The 22,438-nt window shown below is 34.5% G+C and overlaps 3 protein-coding genes and 1 long non-coding RNA gene across 4 annotated transcripts; all 4 read left to right on the top strand.

The window, feature by feature from the left end:
- The first annotated feature begins 375 nt into the window (after positions 1-375).
- On the top strand, positions 376-2,177 carry LOC109158772 (pentatricopeptide repeat-containing protein At2g35030, mitochondrial-like). Its single transcript, XM_019306667.1, has one exon. It carries the CDS (start codon positions 432-434, stop codon positions 2,175-2,177), a length of 1,746 nt encoding a protein of 581 aa, XP_019162212.1. The 5' UTR covers positions 376-431.
- A 1,607-nt stretch (positions 2,178-3,784) lies between these two features.
- Positions 3,785-5,318, top strand: LOC109158633 (uncharacterized protein At5g39865-like). Its single transcript, XM_019306517.1, has 2 exons — positions 3,785-4,038; positions 4,083-5,318. Exon 2 carries the CDS (start codon positions 4,137-4,139, stop codon positions 5,121-5,123), a length of 987 nt encoding a protein of 328 aa, XP_019162062.1. The 5' UTR covers positions 3,785-4,038; positions 4,083-4,136; the 3' UTR covers positions 5,124-5,318.
- A 9,546-nt stretch (positions 5,319-14,864) lies between these two features.
- LOC109158649 lies at positions 14,865-16,076 on the top strand. Its single transcript, XR_002050426.1, has 3 exons — positions 14,865-15,028; positions 15,813-15,910; positions 16,045-16,076. It is a non-coding gene; the product is annotated as an uncharacterized LOC109158649 (long non-coding RNA).
- Positions 16,077-18,416: 2,340 nt separating this feature from the next.
- Positions 18,417-22,400, top strand: LOC109158773 (isoleucine N-monooxygenase 1-like; the record flags this gene model as incomplete). The annotated part of the gene is made up of 3 exons (XM_019306668.1): positions 18,417-18,426; positions 20,627-21,504; positions 21,613-22,400. Coding segments are annotated over 3 exons (1,515 nt in total), but the record flags the coding sequence as incomplete, so codon positions are not given.
- Between the last annotated feature and the right edge of the window lie 38 nt (positions 22,401-22,438).

The following is a 22,438-nucleotide window of genomic DNA, read 5'->3' on the forward strand; positions in this document are numbered from 1 at the left end:
TCTGTAGCGGCCCATAAAGGCATGGAGGCCCGGCCCAAATTTCGTGGTTTTTATTTTTAAAAATTCTTTAAATTTTGTTTGTTTATTACGGAGTACTCCGTAACTTTTATTTTTACGGTTTTTTTTTTTTTAATATAAATGTAATAAATCAATAATTCATGGATTTCATGCTTTCATTTTAGTGGTGCTCTATAATTAAATGTAGAGCTGATATGTTTACGCCTTTTCGATCATTATCCTTGAGCTCTACTAAAAGATTGGCCATTTTCAGCCCATTGCGAGCTCTCATTAACTCGCTGTCAAATCTTGAACTTCGGCATGGTGATAATTTTAAGCAATGCTACTACATCGGTCAACCCAAAAGGGGGGAGTGCTTTACGTTACCCAGAATAGATTATACCCTGGATCCAGAAGTAGCAAGGTCAAATTCGATGATCACAAGGCTATGCAAAGATGGTCGTGTCATTGAAGCACGAGGAGTGTTTGATGAAATGCCTGATCCAGATGTGATTTCCTGGACACCTATGATTTCAGGGTACATAAGCTGTGGCATGATTAATGAAGCTCGGGAGTTGTTTGATAGAGGTGATGCTAAGAGAAATGTTGTAACTTGGACAGCTATGGTTGCTGGGTATATGAGGGGGAATCAAATTTTAGATGCTCAGAGGCTTTTCAAAGAGATGCCGGAAAAGAATGTGGTATCTTGGAATAGTATGATTAATGGGTATGTGAAAGCTGGTAGAATTGATGAGGCTTTGGCGTTTTTTGAGAGTATGGAAGAGAGGAATGTGGTTTCTTGGAATATGGTAATTGGAGGACTAACTCAATGTGGGAGGGTTGATGAGGCATGGAGGATTTTTGATCAAATGTCAGAAAGGAATGTGGTCTCTTGGACTACCATGATTTCTGGGTTGTCAAGCAATGGGAGAGTAGATGAGGCAAGAATGTTTTTTGAGGGGATGCCAGACCGGAATGTGGTTTCCTGGAATGCAATGATTACTGGGTACATAAAGAATTTGAGGTTTGATGAAGCATTTGAACTATTCGAGAGGATGCCTGAAAAGAGTGTTCTCTCATGGAATACAATGATCTCTGGTTTTATAGAAAACAAGGACCTGAACAGTGCAAGAATGTTGTTCAATGAAATGCCGAGAAAAGATGTAGTTTCTTGGACATTGATGATTAATGGCTCTGTGCAGAATGGCCAAAGTGAGAAAGCCATAGAAACTTTTAGTGATATGCAGTGGGATGCCCGTGTAAAACCAAATGAAGGGACCTTCGTTTGTGTTTTGAGTGCTTGTAGTAACTTAGCTGGTCTGGGTGAAGGGATGCAAATTCACCAAGTAATTAGCAAGACAGTTTATCAAGATAACCAATTGGTCGTTTCTGGACTTATTGACATGTATTCAAAATGTGGAGAGCTGTCAACTGCGAGGAAAATGTTTGATGATGGATTAAGAGGCCAGATGGATCTGGTCTCTTGGAATGGAATGATTGCAGCATATGCTCACCATGGATGTGGTAGGGAAGCAATCAATTTGTTCAAAGATATGCAAAATATGGGGTTCAGACCAAATGATGTAACTTATGTGGGGTTGCTTGCTGCCTGCAGCCATTCGGGGTTGGTTGAGGAAGGGTTAAATTACTTTATTCAGCTTATGAGAGATGAGTCCATAGAGGTTGGTGACCATCACTACTCATGCATAATTGATCTTTGCAGTCGAGCAGGAAACCTCAAAGAGGCTTATCGATTCATGGAACAACTCCAAACAAAGCTACCTGCAAAGATTTGGGTAGCTCTTCTTTCAGGGTGTAATGTTCATGGGGACCAAGAAACCGGGAAACTGGCAGGAGAAAAACTCCTAGAGGTAGACCAGGTGGCTGCAGAAAGTTCTAGTACTTATATGCTGCTATCGAACATATATGCTTCAAGTGGGAACTGGAAAGAAGCTGCAAAACTGCAGGGGAAAATGAAGGATAGAGGATTGAGAAAGCAGCCAGGTTGTAGTTGGATTGAAGTAGCAAATAGGGTTCATGTTTTTGTGGCTGGTGATAGATCTCATGATGAAACTGACCTGCTTTATTCTTTGCTAGGTAGTCTTTATATGAAAATGAAAAGGGCTGCCTTCTTTACTACACACAATTTCATATTGGAAGATGATTTTGCATTCATTTGACCTTTGACCTTTCATTAATGGTTGAAGTATGCATCAATCAAACGTAATATTGTTAATAGAGACATAAGATACGGATAGTCGGATATACTTCGACTGAAATAAAGGTTGAACTCGAGAGGCTTATACTATTAGACTAGAAGGTACTTGTCAAAGTAAATAGAGTATTGGGTAGATCCATTAGCAATATACTATGATTTTTAGGTTGTATATCCATGTAGAAGGGTATTTGCTTAGAGGAGAGGAATTGAGAAAGAGTGATCACGTGCCAATCCTCTTCTATCCATGTTTCATTTCATTTCTTCAAACTAAGAAGTTTACATATGAATTCTCAAAAAAGAAGTTTACATATAAGAAATGTTTACTCCAGAGCTTTTTGAAATGATAGTGGATTCCTTGAAGGGAGACTGGTTAATTTTGTAATTACAAGAAAAGTTAGATGTCTAGATGATATGCATCTTTAAAAAAAAAAATAATGAATCTCAACAAGAGCAAATTTGTTTTTAATTTCTTAAGTGTATGCAATAATTCTACTTTTTTTGTTTGTTTGTTTGTTTGTTTTTTTTTTTTTTTTTTTTTTTTTTTTGTTAATATAGTTTATTTGGTTTGTACATATATAATTAATCATTTTGGTAAATGAAGGAGTCTGCTGGTCTTCTTGAATAGTTTATTTTAGTAAAGTTATTGTAAAGTCAATGAGTTTAAATTTAAAAATGCATCTAGAGCATAATTCAATTAGTCGATGAACTAAAATAAATTAATTGCTTTGATTTGATAAAGAGGTAGGGTGCACCGTGCATGATTCAATTTTTATTAGTTGTATGTAAATGAAATTCAAAAGTGGAAGAACTAATTTTATTTTATCTATTGAAATATTAGCCAACCAGACATCTGTTGCCAACTTGCCATAGCTATCAATATAGGTATCGTGGCTCTAACAAAAGATTCGTTAAAATGAGCACTTTGGAGCCGTTATTTTGCTAAGCATGGTAGAAATTGTAATCTACTCCACAGACCACAATATGTACATTATTATACCAAACTAGTAAGTTTCTCGTGCGATGCACGGTTATTAAATATGATCTCTTAATAATTTAAAATTATCGTATAATCTTCTTATCTTACTCTATATAATAGCAAAATGTTATATATAAAATAAGATATAATAATAATTAAATAAGATTGTAAATTATATATATATATATATATATATATATATATATATATATATATATATATATATATATATATTCAGGCCTATCACTGTACGTATGAGTCATCTAATGAGTTCATAAATATGAAAATTAATAACAGTCCAAACGACGTTTTATTATTTAGGTGGGAAAATGATGTGGCAAAAATATTTTGCTATTATATAGAGTAAGATAAGATAAGATAAGATAAGATAAAGATAAGAAGATAAGATGTCATCACTTCACTTATTTTCACTAAAACTTATTTTAATTCATTACGGAGTAAATATTTAATTTCAATTTTGATTATAATTTTATTTGTCGTGCATATCTTATTATCTTTAGATTGATTGCAAGTATTATAGAAAAGTATCAATGATAAGGTATGATAAAAGGAAAAAAAAAATCATTTTCCTTTTTCTAGGAACGTGCTAGCCGATACCTTGTACGCTAAAGTATCCAAACCTCAATGGTCGTCGTCGTCATCATCTACTAATCTAATCGCCCCTTTCAGTTTGATGTCTTCGTCAATTACAGGAGACAACGGTTGTTCCAATCCCTTCTCCCCATCTCTGCTCTTCAATCATCAATCATCATCTTCCTCAACTGTTCTTGACAGCTTTCTCCCACCAACACAACACCCTCTTCTCGCTTCCTCAAATCCCCACCTTTACCTTACCTTTCTCATTAACAAATCAAACAATACCCACCCAGCTAAGAGCTAGTAGTAGTAGTAGAAGCATTGCAGGAATTTTTGCAGTTTCCACAGATGGGTTGCTCAGCTTCTCGTTCCGCTCATGATTTCATTCATCCCCAAACCCAATCTAATTCGGCTTCTTCTTCTTCTACTCGGATTTCGCGAACGCTTTCTCTGCCTACCCCTCTGGTTCACCACCCGCCTCTCGGGAAAGGGGATACCAGCCATTTCGTGCTGCTCACCTCCTCCACCTATGGCTCGCTTCTCTTAATCGACAGCCCCGCTATTCCAAACCCTAACCCTAGAACTGAATTTGGGAAATCCCAATCCGGGTCTGACCCGTTAGAGCCTCTGTCCCCTGACTCAGTTGTCAATACGTGGGAGCTCATGGAAGGCCTTGATGATGACTTTGGTTTCCATGTAGTCGAGCCCCCCAAAGTCCCCATCTTGGAGACTCACGAGAAAGAAATTTCTTTGACCAAAATGCTCAAATCTTACGAGTTTGTTGAGCACTCTGATGCAGAGGAGCCATTGAGCTCCATAGACTCAAATGATAGGATCTTATTGGGCACATTGATTCCAAATAGTGCATTTAAGCTGAAGGGTACTGAGGATAGGATTGTTCTGTATTATACTAGTTTAAGGGGAATTAGGAAGACTTACGAGGACTGCTGCGATGTTCGAATGATCTTAGGGGGACTTCGCGTGTGCGTAGATGAACGGGACATATCCATGGATTCATCCTATAGGAAAGAGTTGCAGAGTGTGTTGGGTGGTAAAGCTGTGAGCTTGCCACAGGTTTTCATTGGGGGAAGGCACATTGGTGGTGTAAATGAGATTAAGCAACTAAACGAGGCCGGGGAGTTGCCTAGGCTTTTGAAAGGGTTTCCCGTGAAGAAAGATGGATTCTTTTGTGGAAGCTGTGGGGATGCAAGGTTTGTGCCATGCCCGAGTTGCAATGGCAGTCGAAAAGTGTTCAAAAATGGGGAAAGGATGTTAAGGAGGTGCGTAGATTGCAACGAAAACGGATTGATACGGTGCCCTTGTTGCTGCCCTTAGAAGCTCTTGGTGACTGGTTTCTTTATTTTCTCTGCAAGGATATCTGAAGCATGGTACAATAACATGTTATTGTAAATTTATTTGTATAGATTCTGTTTGGCTTGCTTATATCATACAGCTTTTGAGCTGTGAAATGTGAATGTCCATCACATTCTTTGAACAGTTTAAGCAATAAAATGCAAATATTTGCATGCCTAATTACTAATATCATTTTTTTTTTTAATTATCTTGGAAATATTGTCTCAATAACAAGATTCATGTGTGTATGTATAATTCTGTTTTTTTCTGCCCAAGAAGATATAGTATACTTTGATTCAACTGGTGCTATAGGCCTCCATTGTTGTTCTGCAAAAGGCTAAGATTTCTTCCTCATCATTGAATTTCGAGAACTAGCCAAAGTTCTCAGTTGTATTGAGAGCAGACATTGTTTGGTTTTCATCCACCACATAGGAGAAAATAGAAGCTTCATCCGTGTTCACTTTGAAAGTTGAGAACTGAATTAATGAAATTCTTATAGTGGATGGTTCAAATTGAGGGTGTATTTGGTTCGAAAATGGGAATCGGAATCGCAATGGGAATCAAATATTTGGTGAATGGGTTTTGGTAAAAATATTTTGCATGTTTGGTAGTAGGATAAATTGGAATGATTATCAATATTGATGTTTAATTATTTATGATTCTATAATCAGAATAAAGATTTTAAAAATACAAAAAATTAAGTCAATTGATCTTAAGAGTGGTGATGAGGTGAATAGGCAATGCACTGAGTAAGTCGATGAAGTGAGGAGGTGACGAAATGAGGAAGCGGATTTCAATTAGGTATTGGTATTGTTTGGTAACATAATTAGCTTATCAGACAATTTTGACTTGTTTGACCACTATCAGTTGTTTGACTTGGTTAAACAGTCAATACGAGTGTTTGATTAATTAACTTTTTGTAACAATTTATTGCTTCAAAATGCTAAAATTCAAAAAGTTGCTTAAAACAGTTTTTTCGATCAACTTTTTGAGAAAGTCATTTTGCATTTAATCAGCTCTCAGCTAACAACTAATTTACCAAACATCTTTCTACAATCAGCTAATGTCATCAACTGGTCAAACCCACTAACCCAATCAGCTAATAGCTATTTACCAAACACCCTAATATGTTTTGTAAGTATATGGGTAATTAAATCTTATATCTTTATTTTTTAAAAAAGTTATCAACCAAACAAATAAAACAATATGTATGACTTTTATTCCCATTCTTTATAAATTTAACCTTATGAACCAAACACATCCCGAATATTAACTCAATTAAAATAATAATAGTCTTGATTTCCCCTTTTATGCTTGATCTAAATTGATATTTAGAGCAAATGAAATATTCAATTAATTTAATCAAAACACTTTGATAGGATAATTATACAAAGGGGCCAAAGTCCAAGTATGGAGTTTAGCCCATAAGAAAGGTGTACAAAGGCTCACAAGTCACAACTTAGTACAACGTCAGCCTAGCCGCAAATTATGTCATGGAATCGTGTTCACCGAGAATGGTGAACACAAGGTAAAACTACGTTGTTTTTAGGCAAAAAAAAAATTTTCGCGGATGTGGAGTTAACGGCGCGCGTTTGATCAGATTATGAATTTTCTGTTATGAGATTATAAATTTTATGAAAATTCATAATCTCATAACAGAAAATTCATAATCGCATAACAGAAAATTCATAATCTCACAATTGAAAATTCATAATCTTATAACAGAAAATTCATAATCTCATGGTTCCAAAGTGAATGTGTAGGCATGGTTCCAAAGTGAATGTGCAGGCATGGATTCATAATTTATGAATGTCCGTGATTTCGGACGGGAATATGTAGGCATGGTTCCAAAGTGAATGTGCAGGCATGAATTCATAATTTATGAATGTCCGAAATTATGAATGTAATGAAAATTCATAATCTCATAACAGAAAATTCATAATCGCATAACAGAAAATTCATAATCTCATAACTGAAAATTCATAATCTCATAACAGAAAATTCATAATCTCATGGTTCCAAAGTGAATGTATAGGCATGGTTCCAAAGTGAATGTGCAGGCATGGATTCATAATTTATGAATGTCCGTGATTTCGGACGGGAATGTGTAGGCATGGTTCCAAAGTGAATGTGAAGGCATGAATTCATAATTTATGAATGTCCGAAATCTTTGTTCACCTCAAATTAAAGTGAAACCGCAAAATGTGAAAATAAAGAAGAAAAGTCACGCAATTAAAAAAAAAAAAAAAAAAAGAAAAATAACGGTGTACTAACACCGTTTGAACCGTGTTCACCATGAATGGTGAACACGGTTCCATGGCATAACGACTGCAGCCTAGCTAAGAGCTTTAGCCCAAAAAGCTTAAACCAAAAGGGTCTTGACTCATAAAACCTTGTTAACATAGCTAATTTAGAGATTAAAAACTACTGGTATTGTTATAGACCATTAAAAAATAAACACGGAGACTTGGATTAGTTATCCAACACAGTTATTTAATGCCGACTTGTATGTTCAACCACCTTCCTTATATGTTATATACTAGTCTTATACACGCAATACATGTGAGTAATTGTTTAATATTAAAATTATGATTATATTAAAATAATTTAAAAAGTAAAAAATAAATAAATACCACAAGTCATTTATATTATATTATATTATATTTTACCTATACGAATTTACAATAGAGAGATGTTTGTCTAGGTAAAATTATAAATAATTTATTTATTTGTGATAAATTTGATAATTTTCTTCAAGTTTAATTACTTGTATTGATTAGTTTTATATTATAATTAGTAAATATATAAATAATAAATGATACTTCATAAATCAAGCATTTTGTGCTCAAATAACACTTTTGTTCCTCTCCTTGAGGGAAGGTCACAGTATCGAATCTTGGTGGTGGTGTATTGACTCTTTAGACTGTAGTGGATAGAGAAAATATAGAACTTGACTCTACCTTGTAATAGAGTCAATAGTATTAAAAAAAAAAAATACTTCATAAAATATATTTGGTTTAATATAGTGTTTAATAATTATATAAATTATTTTGATAAGTAAAGTATTCAAGGTAAATGCAATTAGGTAATTGATTTAGTAATTAATATTTAATAACGGAACATACTCAATAGTTTAAAAGAAATTTGGTCCAAAACATTAAAATACAATATTTTAAACATAATGTATCATTTGACAAGTATAAAAAATACATACATAATATAGGGATATAACTTGCATGGACTCTTATAACTTAGATATAAACTTAGAAACATGTATTAATAAAGAGACGAACTATCTCGTTGCTCGCCAAGCACCGTATACTCAGATGACATGTAGTGACCTCTCTCATATGGTCGATCATGAGATCGAACTTTAGTGGAGGCGTTGTTGACTAAAAAAAAAAAAAAAACTATCTCGTTGCTCTTGCTCTTTGTTAGGTCGGTAACAAATCTTATATAATCAATTACATCTTAGCAATTATTAAAAAAGGGCTTGGTCTCATAAAGGAACTTGAGAACCAATAAATAAAAGGAATGCTTGATCACAAATTTCAGACATGAGAAAACTTATTATCCTAAAAGTTTCTAATTTCACTCAACAAAGGTAAATAAATTAGAAGTTTTGAGATACAAGAAGAATGTCAAATTTTTTAGGTTTTTATTTTTTTATTTATTTATTTTTTTTATTTTTAAGTTCACTAAAGTAGTGACTTGAAATTTTTGTCTTAGGAAATCCTCTCTCGTGTAAGTACTGTAGCTACTTAGTCAAGAGTAAAAACACACTCACTTTTCGTATGTATGTTGGCAACTGATGTATTTTTATTTTATACATATCTATTATCAGACATCGCTCCTTTAATCCTCTTAATACCAGCGTTATAAAGAAGGTCACTAGAAGTTGTTTGTAACTTAGCTTTCACAATAATTATTTTCATAAATCCTCTTAATACCAGAGTTATGAAGAAGATTACCGAAGTTTTTTGTAGCTTCCACAATAATTAATATTTAATATTTAAATTATTGTGTAACTTATTAAGAATTCATTAAATTATATTAAGTAATATAATATTTACAACTTCATTCTAGGAACATATATATTACAATATATTTCATTATTATCAGGAATAAATTTTTTCAAAACCTTCAGGATCGAAAGATGAGCTTTCCTTCTGATCAGCTTATTCCCATAAGATCATTCTAAAAGTGTTCCTTCTAAAATGGTACCTTTCGATCATTTCCTTCTGATTGACTTCTTCTGATCGGATTATTCCGAATTAAATTTGGGACTTTGTAATTTTAATTTATTCATTATATTCTTTTAACTTAGCTCCGTGAAACATAATAAAATTTAAACTTAATTTTCGATCTCCACTACGTATTACAAAAACGTGACTAAATGAACTAGTTGGTCCATAAAATAAAATATCCCCAACGTGATCTATTACACCCACCTAGGCCCTACCTAGATGTTACTTATTGCAAAATCTATAATAGATTATATAAATAAGTAAAATTAGGAACGTAACTGTAATCTGATATCTGATATAATATTAAACCATTATAAATTCGACAATTTACGCGGCACTCATGCAACAATTTTTTTTAAACAATTGGAATGCACGTTCCAATATTGTTTTATTAATTAGCAATTCCGAGCCCTAAATTTAACCAATCATTATATTGTGAACCATATATTTTCAGGCATTTTGGTGGACATTGGAGTCAAATGGAGCGTTTTGGATGTATTAGAAGTCCATGGGAGCTAAGGAAAGCTAAGAGGATGGCTAAAACACTTCCAAAGGAACCTAAGAGTGGTGTTTTCAATGGTGTTGGTTATTTGGGCAAACCAAAACAAAAGAGGAGCAAAAGATTAATGCATTGCAATTTTCGCTCATTTCAACCACTGTTTGGCATTTTGACTATATCTCAGCCTAGAAGTGTTGAAATGAAGTGATTCTTGTGTCATTGGAAAGAAGACTCAAAGGGCTACAATTCTTATAAAATCATCAAAGCAAGGAAGCCAAAGAGGTCAAAATTGTCCTTGAATTTGAAGTTCCAAACTTACAATCCAAAACTGACCACTGTTTTGTTTTTTGGACCATATCTCGGCTTAGGAATGTCCAAATGAAGTGATTCTTACTCCATTAAAAAGAAGACTCGAAGGGCTACAATTTTCATGAAGACCATAGTTCCAAATTCTGATGTTTTGAAGGCCAAAAGACACAGCTAAGTACAAGGCCGTGTCAGTGGCCGTGTAATTTTTGTGCATTCCAGTAGCTACTGCCATTTTGGACACGACCAGTGACATGGCCATGTCCCTGGCCGTGTCACTGTGCTTTGCCCTTTTTAAAGTATGATTTTTGTCATTTCTACTTGGTTTTGACTCTTGTTAGAACCCTATACTAGACATTCTCTACTCATTTCGTTCATATTTTTAGGTTAGATTAGGCTTAGATTTATGTTTCTTAACACTTTTGAAGCTTGTAATCTTGGATTTGAAGCTTGGATTCCAACATTTCAAGATTCCACCATGCATCCATTTTCAATAGAGAAGCTTTTCTTCCTTTTATCTCTTTCTTTTGCAAGATTTATGTTTGTTACTTATGCTTTTGTGTTCTTTATGCTATTTAATCATGAGTAGTTAGTTTATGGACTTGAGTTAGAGTTGCATTATCTATCTTGATGCTTGATTTGTGATTATTGCAAAAAAGGGGAAGAACTCAAACCTAGGGTTCATGTGTTTGTGAAGGTTTTGTATTTATATCTTGTTAATGTTTGATGTACACATTCATTAGCTTGTTTTTGGAGACACTACAAGAAAAGTGCACATAGACAACACTAGAAAGACAACAGTTATTAAGAAAAGTGTTGTCTTTTGTATAAAAGACAACAGTTTGGTCCAAAACCGTTGTCTTTGATGCAACATTTTTGTCAAAGACAACGGTTTTTATATAACCGTTGTTATAAGTGTGTTGTCTTTGTGCATATTGTGAAAAGACAACACCACAACGACAACGGTTTTTTAAAACCGTTGTCTATGTGCGTTTTTTTTTTTTAAAAAGACAACGGTTTTTTTAACCGTTGTCGTTGCTGTGTTGTCTTTAAGCACACTAGAATACACAACACTAAAAAGACAACGGTTGTTTAAAACTGTTGTCTTTGTGCGCTCTTTTTTTAAAAAACGACAACGGTTTTATTTAACCGTTGTCGTTTGTGTGTTGTCTTTAAGCGCACTAGAATACACAACACTACAAAGACAACGGTTTTTTAAAACCGTTGTCTTTGCGCATTATTATTTTATAAAAGACAACGGTTTTATTTAACCGTTGTCATTTATGTGTTGTCTTTAATAGCACTTGAATACACAACACTACAATGACAACGGTTTTATATAACCGTTGTCGTTGCGTGTTCTTTATTTGTTTAAGACAACGGTTTTATTTAACGTTGTCTTTGGTATGTTGTCTTTAAGCGTATTTGAATACACAACACTACAAAGACAACGGTTATAAAAAATCGTTGTCTTTGCGCATCATTATTTTATAAAAGACAACAATTGTATAAAATAAAAACAAGGATGTTAATAACAAGAGTTGAACCTATAACCTCAAACATAACAAATAAGATTTAACCAACTAAGCAACACAAACTCTTATATACCAAAGTGCAACATCTGGTATATAACTGGGTTGTCTATGAAAACCAAGACAACGATTTTATAAAATAGGTTAGGATGCCTCTAGGAAAAATGGAACCCAAAACTTCTAACATAATAAACTAAGCTAAACCCACCAAGCCACACCAACACTTGTGTATTTAAGTGCAACATCAAATATATAACAAGTTTGGTTCTATGTTGTCCCTGAGAACCAAGACAATGATTGTATAAAGTAGAACCAAGCTAAACCCACCAAGCCACACTAACACTTATGTATTTAGGCTAAACCCACAAAGTCACACCAACTCTTGTTTACTAAAGTGTTACACATTATCTTTTACCTATAATTTGGACCTTCATTGTTTTTGTTACGAGATGACAATAGATGTTTACAAGATCTAGAACAAAAATAAAAATGTAATTAATTTTTTTTTGTCCAAATATAATGCATAAAAATTTAACAAAGAAAGAATACAATTCAAAAGTTAATTTAATAGTTCTATTTTCGTTCATATTTAAATATAAAATTATTCACCAAAATTTCATTGTCAATTTATTAAAATTTTATTTTCAATTACAATTAAGACCAATCTATAAATTCAAATAATAATAATAATTATCATGTTGGTAATCGACCCTTCCGACATGCATGGGACAGGTGGAGAATGGATATGAAAGCAATCATTATTGCATGGACCATGGTCCACACAATTGTGTGGACCATAAATAAAAAGTACATTTTTAATATACTAAGGGTACATTATTTATGTACGTAAGGTACATTTTTTGAAAGTATATTTTTAATATACTAAGGGTACATTATTTTACATAATGTACCTTCAGTACAAAAATAATGTACCTTTAGTACAAAAATAATGTACTTTTAATATATTAAAAATGTACCTGATATTCATGGTCTACACAATTGTGTGGACCATGGTCCATGCAATAATTTGCCATATGAAAGAGTAGTTGATGTCGTACAGTTAGCTATAACTCATTTCTTTTGCCGTGATCTTTGTAATAATTGGGCCGCCAGCTGTCTGGGTAATAAATCTCTGGGTAATAAAGGGCAAATTATGTTGTGTAACCGTGTGCACCATGCATGGTGCACAATGTTCTATGTTCATAATTACCGAACTATATATTCATAATTTTTTTGAAATTCATATTCATAATGAATGAACTCTATATATTCACAATTACAGAACTCTATGTTCATAATTTTCGATGTTCATATTTCCAATTGTTGAACTCTGTATTCACAGATCACAGAACTATATGTTCATAATTTGATAACCATGAATATACTTATTTAATTTAGAAAAAATGAAGGCTTATTATAAAATTAAAATAAAATTTCGTTATTTTCCTTATTACGGAGTATATTAATACATAGTATATAGTATATTGTATATGTTATGTTATTTCCCTCTTTGCAAAATAAAAACAATTCATTCAATTCTTTCCCTCTTTGCAAGTTTTAACTTAGTGCGAATTTTTCCCTCTTTGCAACATTTGCCTTCAACAATTCGACCGTCGAATTTCTCTCCATTGCAAATTTTCTCCTTCGACAATAACACCGACTAACACCGTCGTTCCCAGTGCTCTCACCGCCTCCAACCACTACAAGAAAAACAATTTTTAGTGACAAAAAATTAGTGACGGGTAAAAATATCCATCACTAAATGTATTATTTGCCTAGCTTTTGTAAGGGTTAAAAATTACTCTACTTAAAAATTTATGAGTTAGTGACGAAATTTACATTTTATAATTATTTTAAAAATTTACTCTCGCTATTAGTACAAAAGCTATTGTTACTCTCGCTATTGTTATTTGAAAATTATTTTATTACAATCTAATTTTCACCAAAATTTTGTATTTGGCGGCTTGGCGCCGTCTTTAAGTCTTGTACATAAAATTCCCCAAATCCCCCAAAATTCCCCAATTCTGAAAATCCCCTCCACCTTCGTCCGTCTGAACACAGCCAAGCCCTCCGTCCTCCATCCGTCCATCCTCCGTCCATCGCGGCTCCACCGTCCACTGCCAACCGCGCGCCTCTCTGGACGACTGGATTCCACCCTCGGCGAGTCGGCGAACTCCGGTCACTCCCTCACGCCCTCCGGTTTCTCCATAGTCCGTCCTCCAACGCCTTCTGGGCTTCCGCCTTCCGGCCTTCACTCCTCAAATCAGTCCTCTCACCGACTCACGGTCCTCACTCCTCAACCGGCGGTGCAACCCCTCAGCCAGGTATTTAATTTTTTTTTCTCTGTTAATATTTTGTTAAATGTTTAATTAAATAAGTAAATTTTTATGTGTTATTGTTAATTTTGAGTGTTGAGTGTGGTGTTGCATTGTTTTAAATCCCTCTACCAGTGTTATTATATTGTTTACGCCATTGAAGATTTAGTTCGTTAGCATTAAGGAGACATTCACTTCTGTCCCTTCATCCCACCACCTCAGGTGTTTTCAAATATTTTACCTTCCTATTTCTCTGATTTTTTTTTAAGGGAATAAGGCAAGAAATTCTTTAATGCAGCTTTACCTTACTACTTTTCCTATTCTGTCATTGGTTTCATGTTGCTTCTGGTTTGATATCTGCTGCAGGTAGCCAAGACTTTTGAGTTTAGTTTGCAAATATGTTCTCAATACCATCAAGATCTTGCAAATATGTTCTCAATACACTTATGCAGGCAATTTCCTTTTACCATTCACTAACCTTCTCTTGACTTTATAGAAATACTTTAGGTTCGGAAGGCACGAACTGGGTGGGACAGATTTTTGTTTTGGAATAATCTGTGTATCTAAACTGTTTTCCTTTGATATCTTCATGCAGACTTTTCAAAGTAAAAATCTTGCTCATGCTGCCAAGGAGAGCACTGTTCCTATACTTATTACTGAGCTTTTGCTCTGGCTTCTAGATGAAAGGGTTCCACGAATGGATGATGGTAGTCAGCTTCTGAAAGCCTTGAATGTTCTGATGCTTAAGATTTTGGTGAGTCTGCTTTTGGAAATTTAGTGATTTTATTCTTGTGTCTTAACTATAATTGGTTGGTCATATTCTGCATGTTCTATAATGCTGATCGAACAACATCATTCGTTGTGCTCATCAATCTTTTACGGCCTTTGGACCCATCAAGGTAGCCATCTCCAACAGCAAATGAGTCCCTAGCTGTTAGAAATCAAAAGTTCTCCGTTGGTTGTGAAATGTCTTATCAAACTTACCAAGGTGATCCTCTTGTAATTGTTATCAGTGGTGACTTCTGATTGTCATCTATTTGGAATATACTCTTAGGAACGTATTGGGTTAGAATAAATCTTTTAAAGCATTACACATTCATTTAATATTGCATTTATTATATGCATATACATGTATATATTATCACATATTTGTGTAATTTTTTTGGTACTATTCTTAATAGGTAATTTGTTTAGCTCTGTGTTTCAAGTGAACTGTGTGTAGAGTTTTAGTAAGGATTAAAAGCTCTAATGGGTAGTTATTCTTTTTTTATGGCTATTTGTTAATTAGTATATATTTATAAACCTTTTCTGTGGGAAATCTCCAATTTGCTTCATTATAATATTTGGCAACTAAGCAAAAAAACTAATTTTTTTTCCCCTAAAATTTTCTCAAGTTTTGCCTCAGATGGGAATTGCTTTGATCTTGTCATTGTATGATGTTGATCAATTTTTCTTGTATTTAGTTTAAGGCTCATCATCTATGTTACTTAATGAACTGACTTGTAGTATTGTTAGAATTAGTATGAGAAACTTTCTTGGTAGTTGTGTTTGATACCCCAATGGTAAGAACCACCTTGGATTGCCGGAACATCTCTCTTTAGTTTTCTCAAGTGAGACTAGACAGTCGAGGAGTATTGCACAAGTGTAAGGTGGCAATCTTCACGTGATTCTTTCCCTTGGGAAGGTATCAACCATATAAGTATTAGGAATAGTAATATACATTTTATGTATTAGAGGTTTACAATTCTCTGAATCATTTTCATATGTTATAGGTTCTCCAAAGCACCATTTATGAGGTTGACCTACACCGAATTCTTCAAAGCATTCACATATACCTACAAGATCTTGGTATGGAAGAAATCAGGAAGAGGTATGTACAGACATAGTAAATAGATTGCATGATTATTCTTATTTGTCTGGAATTTTGGTATATCTTGCTGAATGCTTGGCTCTGCTTCATTAATTAAATATTTTCTTCGGGTTTTGGTTTGATGGATTACTTAGAGCTGGAGCTGATGACAAACCATTACGAATGGTAAAAACAGTTCTACACGAACTTGTTAAGCTTCGTGGTACTGCCATAAAGGGTATGCTATATGCATGCTAGCTATCACAAAATACTATAACTTAGCGACGAAAAGTCTATTTTTTTCTTTTAGTTCATTCATTTCGATCATGCAGCATGCAGCTAATTTAATTATTTAATTTAATTTGCAGACAATGAAATTTACAAGTGCAAATGTGAGAGTAGTGATGATACTCTCCTCTACCTTTACCATAGAGAGGACATGTCAGAACTGCTACTCACTGCAAACAAGTTTGAGGTTGATGATGATGCAATACATCAACAAGTTGACCAACAAATCAATGCTCACTCCTGCTTGCAAACCATAAGAACATGCCGGACATTGATGATAAAGATTCTGCTCAAGCACTGGTAATACATTTCATTTCTATTTCGTGTTTAAAATTATTCTGATTTGAATGTTTCAAAGTGGAAATATGATGCATTTGATGCTCCAGACTTCGATGATAAAAATTCTGTTCAAGCACTGGTATTACATTCCATTTCTACTCTCTCTTCCTTGTTTCTTGCTGTTATTTAATTGCAGAATGGTTCTAGGTTTTTAATGCTTTGTTAGCTTGGGTTTAAGCCTCTCTCTTTTTCACTTGATTTGGACAGTTATTGATGATAAATTTGATTTTTATTTTTTATTTTTTAGAATATATAAGTTTGTTGCTCTGAAATTTGGGTGTAGAATGCATGTGAAAGCTCGAAATTTTGGGCATTTTAGTGCTTGATGTTTTGTAATTAATAAGGGATTTCTTTGTCGTTTGTGTTTAAGTTTCATGCATTATATTCTCATGAGATTTTATCTGAATTGTTTATCAAATTTGGGTGTCTAATAATCTCTCAAAGACTTGAAGGCTAAGACAAGAACCTGAATCCTGTGTATCTGATTTGTTAACATTTTTTTTTGGGAGTGCATTTGTATTGCTTTTTTCAAGTGTCTTTCTTTACTTGTTGGCTACACTTGTTATGATTCTCTTTAGGGAACTCATTATCTTGTTATGAACACCTTGAGTATGAATGTGGTGAGAGTAAGAGGGCAGTTTCATTTCATTGCAAATTATTTATATCTATACTAATTTATTTTCTTACTTTTTACATGTAGTTTCAACAAGTTGATTATGACAAAGCGGTTATTGATCTGGTGCGATCTGAATGGGCCGATATTCTATCAAGTCACATAGAGTAGGTATGATTTGGTCATTCGAACGTTGTGATCATTTGGACTTGAATTGGTTCGGGGAATTGTTTTTTTGTGTAGTAGTATTATGACTTGGATGATAATTAGAATTGGTCATGGAAGTCTTTTGACTTGTTATTTTGAACCTTATTAGCTTGTGCACAATTATGTAACTACACTTTGCAACATATGGTGAATGGATAAATTGTTTTTTTTTTATACGATTATAATTTAAGCAGGTGAAAAACGGTTAAAAACCGTTGTCTATTTTACAATAGACAACAATTATAAACCGTTGACTTTTCTACAAAAGACAACAGTTTATGGGTGTGACAAAAGCGATTTCAACAACACACAATAGACAACGGTTTATAACTGTTGTCTTTTAAAGAAAAGACAACAGTTAAAAACCGTTGTCTATGTACGTGACTTTTAACAACACTGGTTTTAACAACGCTTAATAGACAACGGTTAAAAAACCGTTGTCGTTGGTAGAAAAGACAACGGTTATTAACCGTTGTCTATTGCGTGACTTTTAACAACACCGGTTTCAACAACACTTAATAGACAACGGTTAAAAAACCGTTGTCGTTGGTAGAAAAGACAACGGTTAATAACCGTTGTCTATTGCGTGACTTTTAACAACACCGGTTTCAACAACACTTAATAGACAACGGTTAAAAAACCGTTGTCGTTGGTAGAAAAGACAACGGTTAATAACCGTTGTCTATTGCGTGACTTTTAACAACACCGATTTCAACAACACTTAATAGACAACGGTTAAAAAACCGTTGTCGTTGGTAGAAAAGACAACGGTTAATAACCGTTGTCTATTGCATGACTTTTAACAACACCGGTTTCAACAACACTTAATAGACAACGGTTAAAAAACCGTTGTCGTTTCTAGAAAAGACAACGGTTATTAACCGTTGTCTATGTGCGTGACTTACAACAACACCGGCTTCAACAACACTTAATAGACAACGGTTAAAAAACCGTTGTTGTTTCTAGAAAAGACAACGGTTAAAAAACCGTTGTCTATGCGCGGGACTTACAACAACACCGGCTTCAACAACAGAAACTATACCCCTACGACAACGGTTAATAACCGTTGTCTATGTGCATTTTTCTTGTAGTGAGAATTCTTGGCTACAATGAGAATTGGGTCAATGATTTTAGCCACCCCTTGCATAAACTCGATTTTTCCTATGAAAATTAGGAAAATTAGGGGTTTTAGAGGCTTTGTGTGCTTGATGGACTTGGAATTGATACACCATGAGAGTAGGACAATTCCTTGTTCTAATCCTTGTTTATTGCTTACGAGATTGGTTGATAAACTAGGATACCTATGTGTTTTCCCGATTGACTCTTTGTTATTTTTGTTCTCCCTAATCCATACACTACTGGAAATTATGGAATTTCCGACCACCTGAAAGTGATCTTAAATCAAGTCGAAAGCCTTGTTCCGGCCACTTTTGGTATCCGGAAAAACCTTTATTGCTATTTCCGACAACTTTTTGCTTTTGACTTGATTTAAGATCATTTTCAAGTGGTCGGAAATTCCATAATTTCCAGTAGTGATAGGTTGTTGACGCATCTAGATGATAATGTTCCCTAGCTTGAGTTCTAGTTCTTTATTTTGTGTTTACATCTTGTTCATATGTGTTCGTGTTATTTTGTTTAGTTACCGTAGTCTTAACTTCGTTATGATTTGCTTAGATTCTTGTTGGTTTCCTTATGCTAGTGCCTAGTTTATTCTTGTTACACTGGATCTTTCTTGGTCCTAAGTAGGACAAGCTAGCCCTTGTTAGGTATGTCAAATTGACGGGCTTTTTAGCACATCCCGCCAAATGACGGGCTTTGACGGGACCTGCCCTTCGGCCCGCTTTGAAAACACTAATATTACCAGCAATTACAAGTCAAAATTACCTAATTGTATTTAATTTTTTTCAAGTTTATGGTCCTAAGTAGTGACCCTAATTGTGTTTTTTAAAAATATTTCAAAAGATACGATTTATTCGATACTTATCACTATATAATTTATAGAATAAATAAAGTTGATTTTATTGTTGAGATATAGATGCAGTATTCCAATTGACTGGTTAACTTTTGATCAAATTCCTTTCCGGCGTGAATTTATGTTTGATTTGATGAGGTTTGATCGGATAAAGTGCAATGAGTTGATGATATATACAAGGAAATAAAATATAATTCACATGGAAAATATGGTAGCTTGATGCGATAAGTTCATTCAGTTAATAAGTTAGAATGAATGAGATGTAATACCTATGATATAATAATATAGTGAGTGCTGCTAGTTTGGCAATAAGGTGTATACCATGCAAATATGCATGCATGATTTGCATGGCGCATAAAATGGTAAAACAATAATAATGCTAATGGTAAAAATTGCGCTATTGTGGAACAAAATGCGAGTGTGTGACTCAATATTCTTGTAATTATATATTTCTTTGATTCACAATGACTTTGTGGTTTAGTGGCACAAAGTGACTCGCTCAAATAGAAGGTCATACTCAATATGAGAGACATGTTATTCAATTTGTTTTTATACATACTGTAGTTTCTTTTTAACAAAACTAAAATATCATTTCAATTCAACTACAATTCTATTTGACAATATACACTCAATATGAGACATGTTACTCAATTTTATTTTATACATACTGCAGTTTCATTTCAAAACAATTAAAATATTATTTCAATTCAATTACAATTTAATTTAATAATATAAACACAATGTACGAAATAAGTTATTTAGTTTCATTTAAGATACACCGTAATTTCATTCTGTTATTAACCAACCAAAAATACAAAATTTGTTAAATTTAAAGACCGTCATTTCTTACTTTAAAAAATGGTGCCGTTTTCGGACCATGGTCCACACTCCATACACACGGTATAACAACGGCAATACAGTTACATCGTCGGCCAATTCATCACATTTTAATTACTTACTTATTTTGGCATTTAGTCTTTGGGTTTATAGTGATTAGTGAGGCAACCCAGTAACTTCTTTGGCCAAGCAATTAAAATGAAACATCAGTCGTATAGTAATTATATGATCATATCTAGCTAATATCGATCAGATTATGACCAAATATAATATTGCAACTTGTTATTACAAAATTAGAAAATTAACTTCCTGAACAAATTGGTGATCTATAAAAGGAGAACATATGCTTATTTAGTTCAAAACATCAACTCCTTCATATCGAAAACTAAAGATTTTAGTACATACAAAATGTCATCAACTCTTCTTCTTCTGATGATGATTTTGATCATCATCTCTGTGCTTCTTCTTTTTTCATGGATAGTACGCAAACAGAAAGCTAATAAGCTCCGACTCCCTCCTGGCCCAATGGCGTGGCCTATAGTGGGATGCTTCCCTCAGCTGCTTAGAAACAAGCCTGTTTTCAAGTGGATGCTGAATGTGATGGAAGAGATGAACACCGAAATCGCTTGCTTCAACCTTGGGGGAACCAATGTGATTGCAGTAACCTCCCCCGAGGTGGCACGCGAGGTACTCAAGAAACAAGACTCCGTGTTTGCATCAAGGCCGACCTGCATGTCAGCGGAGCTAATCAGTAGTAACTACTTGACATCCGTGGTTGCTCCCATGGGTGAGCAGTGGAAGAAAATGAGGAGAGTTCTTACGTCCCATGTGGTCTCCCCCAAGGCCCTTAACTGGCTATCTCACAAGCGGGACATGGAAGCCGACCACCTCGTACGTTACATCTACAATCAATGTCGTAGAAACGCCGCCACAGGTGGTTGTGTAGTAGATGTGAGGGAGGCGGGGAAACACTTTTGTGGGAACGTCATGAAGCAGATGGTGTTCAGCAAGAGGTATTTCAAGGCCGGGACGGAAGATGGCGGGCCTGGCGTGGAGGACGAAGAGCACGTTGACGCCACCTTTGGAGTTCTTGATCTTTTGTATTCCTTTGGGGTCTCGGATTTCTTTCCTTGGCTAAGGATGTTTGATTTGGAAGGTCATAGGAAATCCATCCAGAAAGCTGTGAATGGAGTTAGGAAGTACCAAGATCCTGAAGTTGATGAAAGGATTAAGATGTGGAAGGATGGGACCAAAACTGATGATGATGAGCAACAAGATCTTCTTGATGTTCTTATCAAGATCAAGGATGTCCATGGTAAACCATTATTAACATCTGAAGAGATTAAGGCCCAAATTCTTGTAAGTATATATATTATTATATATTTTTGCTAGCTTTTGATGATATTCATGATTTTTTTTTATATATGACCACATCTAATCTTTTTATTCATATTATTATTACTCCAGGAATTAATGATAACAATTGTGGACAATCCATCAAATGTGGTGGAATGGGTTATAGCAGAAATGTTAAACCAACCAGAATTCCTCAAAAGAGCCACGGAAGAACTTAATAACGTCGTGGGAAGAGAAAGACTAGTACAAGAATCGGATCTTCCTAGGCTAAACTACCTTAACGCATGTTTAAAGGAAGCATTTCGGATTCATCCATTGTCATCTTTTGTTCCTCCCCACCTGTGTTCTTCTGACACAACCCTGTCCAACTATTTCATCCCCAAAGGTAGTCATGTGATGATAAGTCGGCACGGGCTAGGGCGGAACCCTAGGATTTGGGAGGAACCTCTCAAGTTCAAGCCAGAACGACACCTGAAAAATGACGGGTCAGAAGTGACTCTAGTTGATCCAGAAGTGAAGATTTTATCATTTAGTGCTGGAAGGCGTGGATGTCCAGGTGTTCAACTAGGGTGTTTGGTTAGCGGGATGTTGCTGGGTAGGCTTCTTCAAGGGTTTGAATGGAGTGTGCCCCCTGGTGGAAGAGTAGATCTGAGGGAGTCAAAAGATAGTATCCTTCTTGCCAACCCTCTCAATGCTCTTGCAAAGCCAAGGTTGCCTCACCATATCTACTCATCCTAACTAGCTTGCACTCATAAGTAGTACCTATACTAGTATTGTTTTATTTGCATGCATAATGCAAATGCATGCATTAGATCCAAGTGATTTATGGTTATGTATTTCTCATTAAAGGTGCGTGGGTTTATGTATCATATATAGCAAATAATTAATATCCATCTTAATAATACATATTTTAATATTTAATCCTTATTTGCATAAA

Source organism: Ipomoea nil, unplaced genomic scaffold (assembly GCF_001879475.1).
Source record: "Ipomoea nil cultivar Tokyo-kokei standard unplaced genomic scaffold, Asagao_1.1 scaffold2826, whole genome shotgun sequence".
Lineage (NCBI taxonomy): Eukaryota > Viridiplantae > Streptophyta > Magnoliopsida > Solanales > Convolvulaceae > Ipomoea > Ipomoea nil.

What these genes read in the sequence shown, in the direction of transcription:
- LOC109158633 (XM_019306517.1), top strand. Translation starts at nt 4,137, where the DNA reads ATGGGTTGCTCAGCTTCTCGTTCCGCTCATGATTTCATTCATCCCCAA.
- LOC109158772 (XM_019306667.1), top strand. Translation starts at nt 432, where the DNA reads ATGATCACAAGGCTATGCAAAGATGGTCGTGTCATTGAAGCACGAGGA.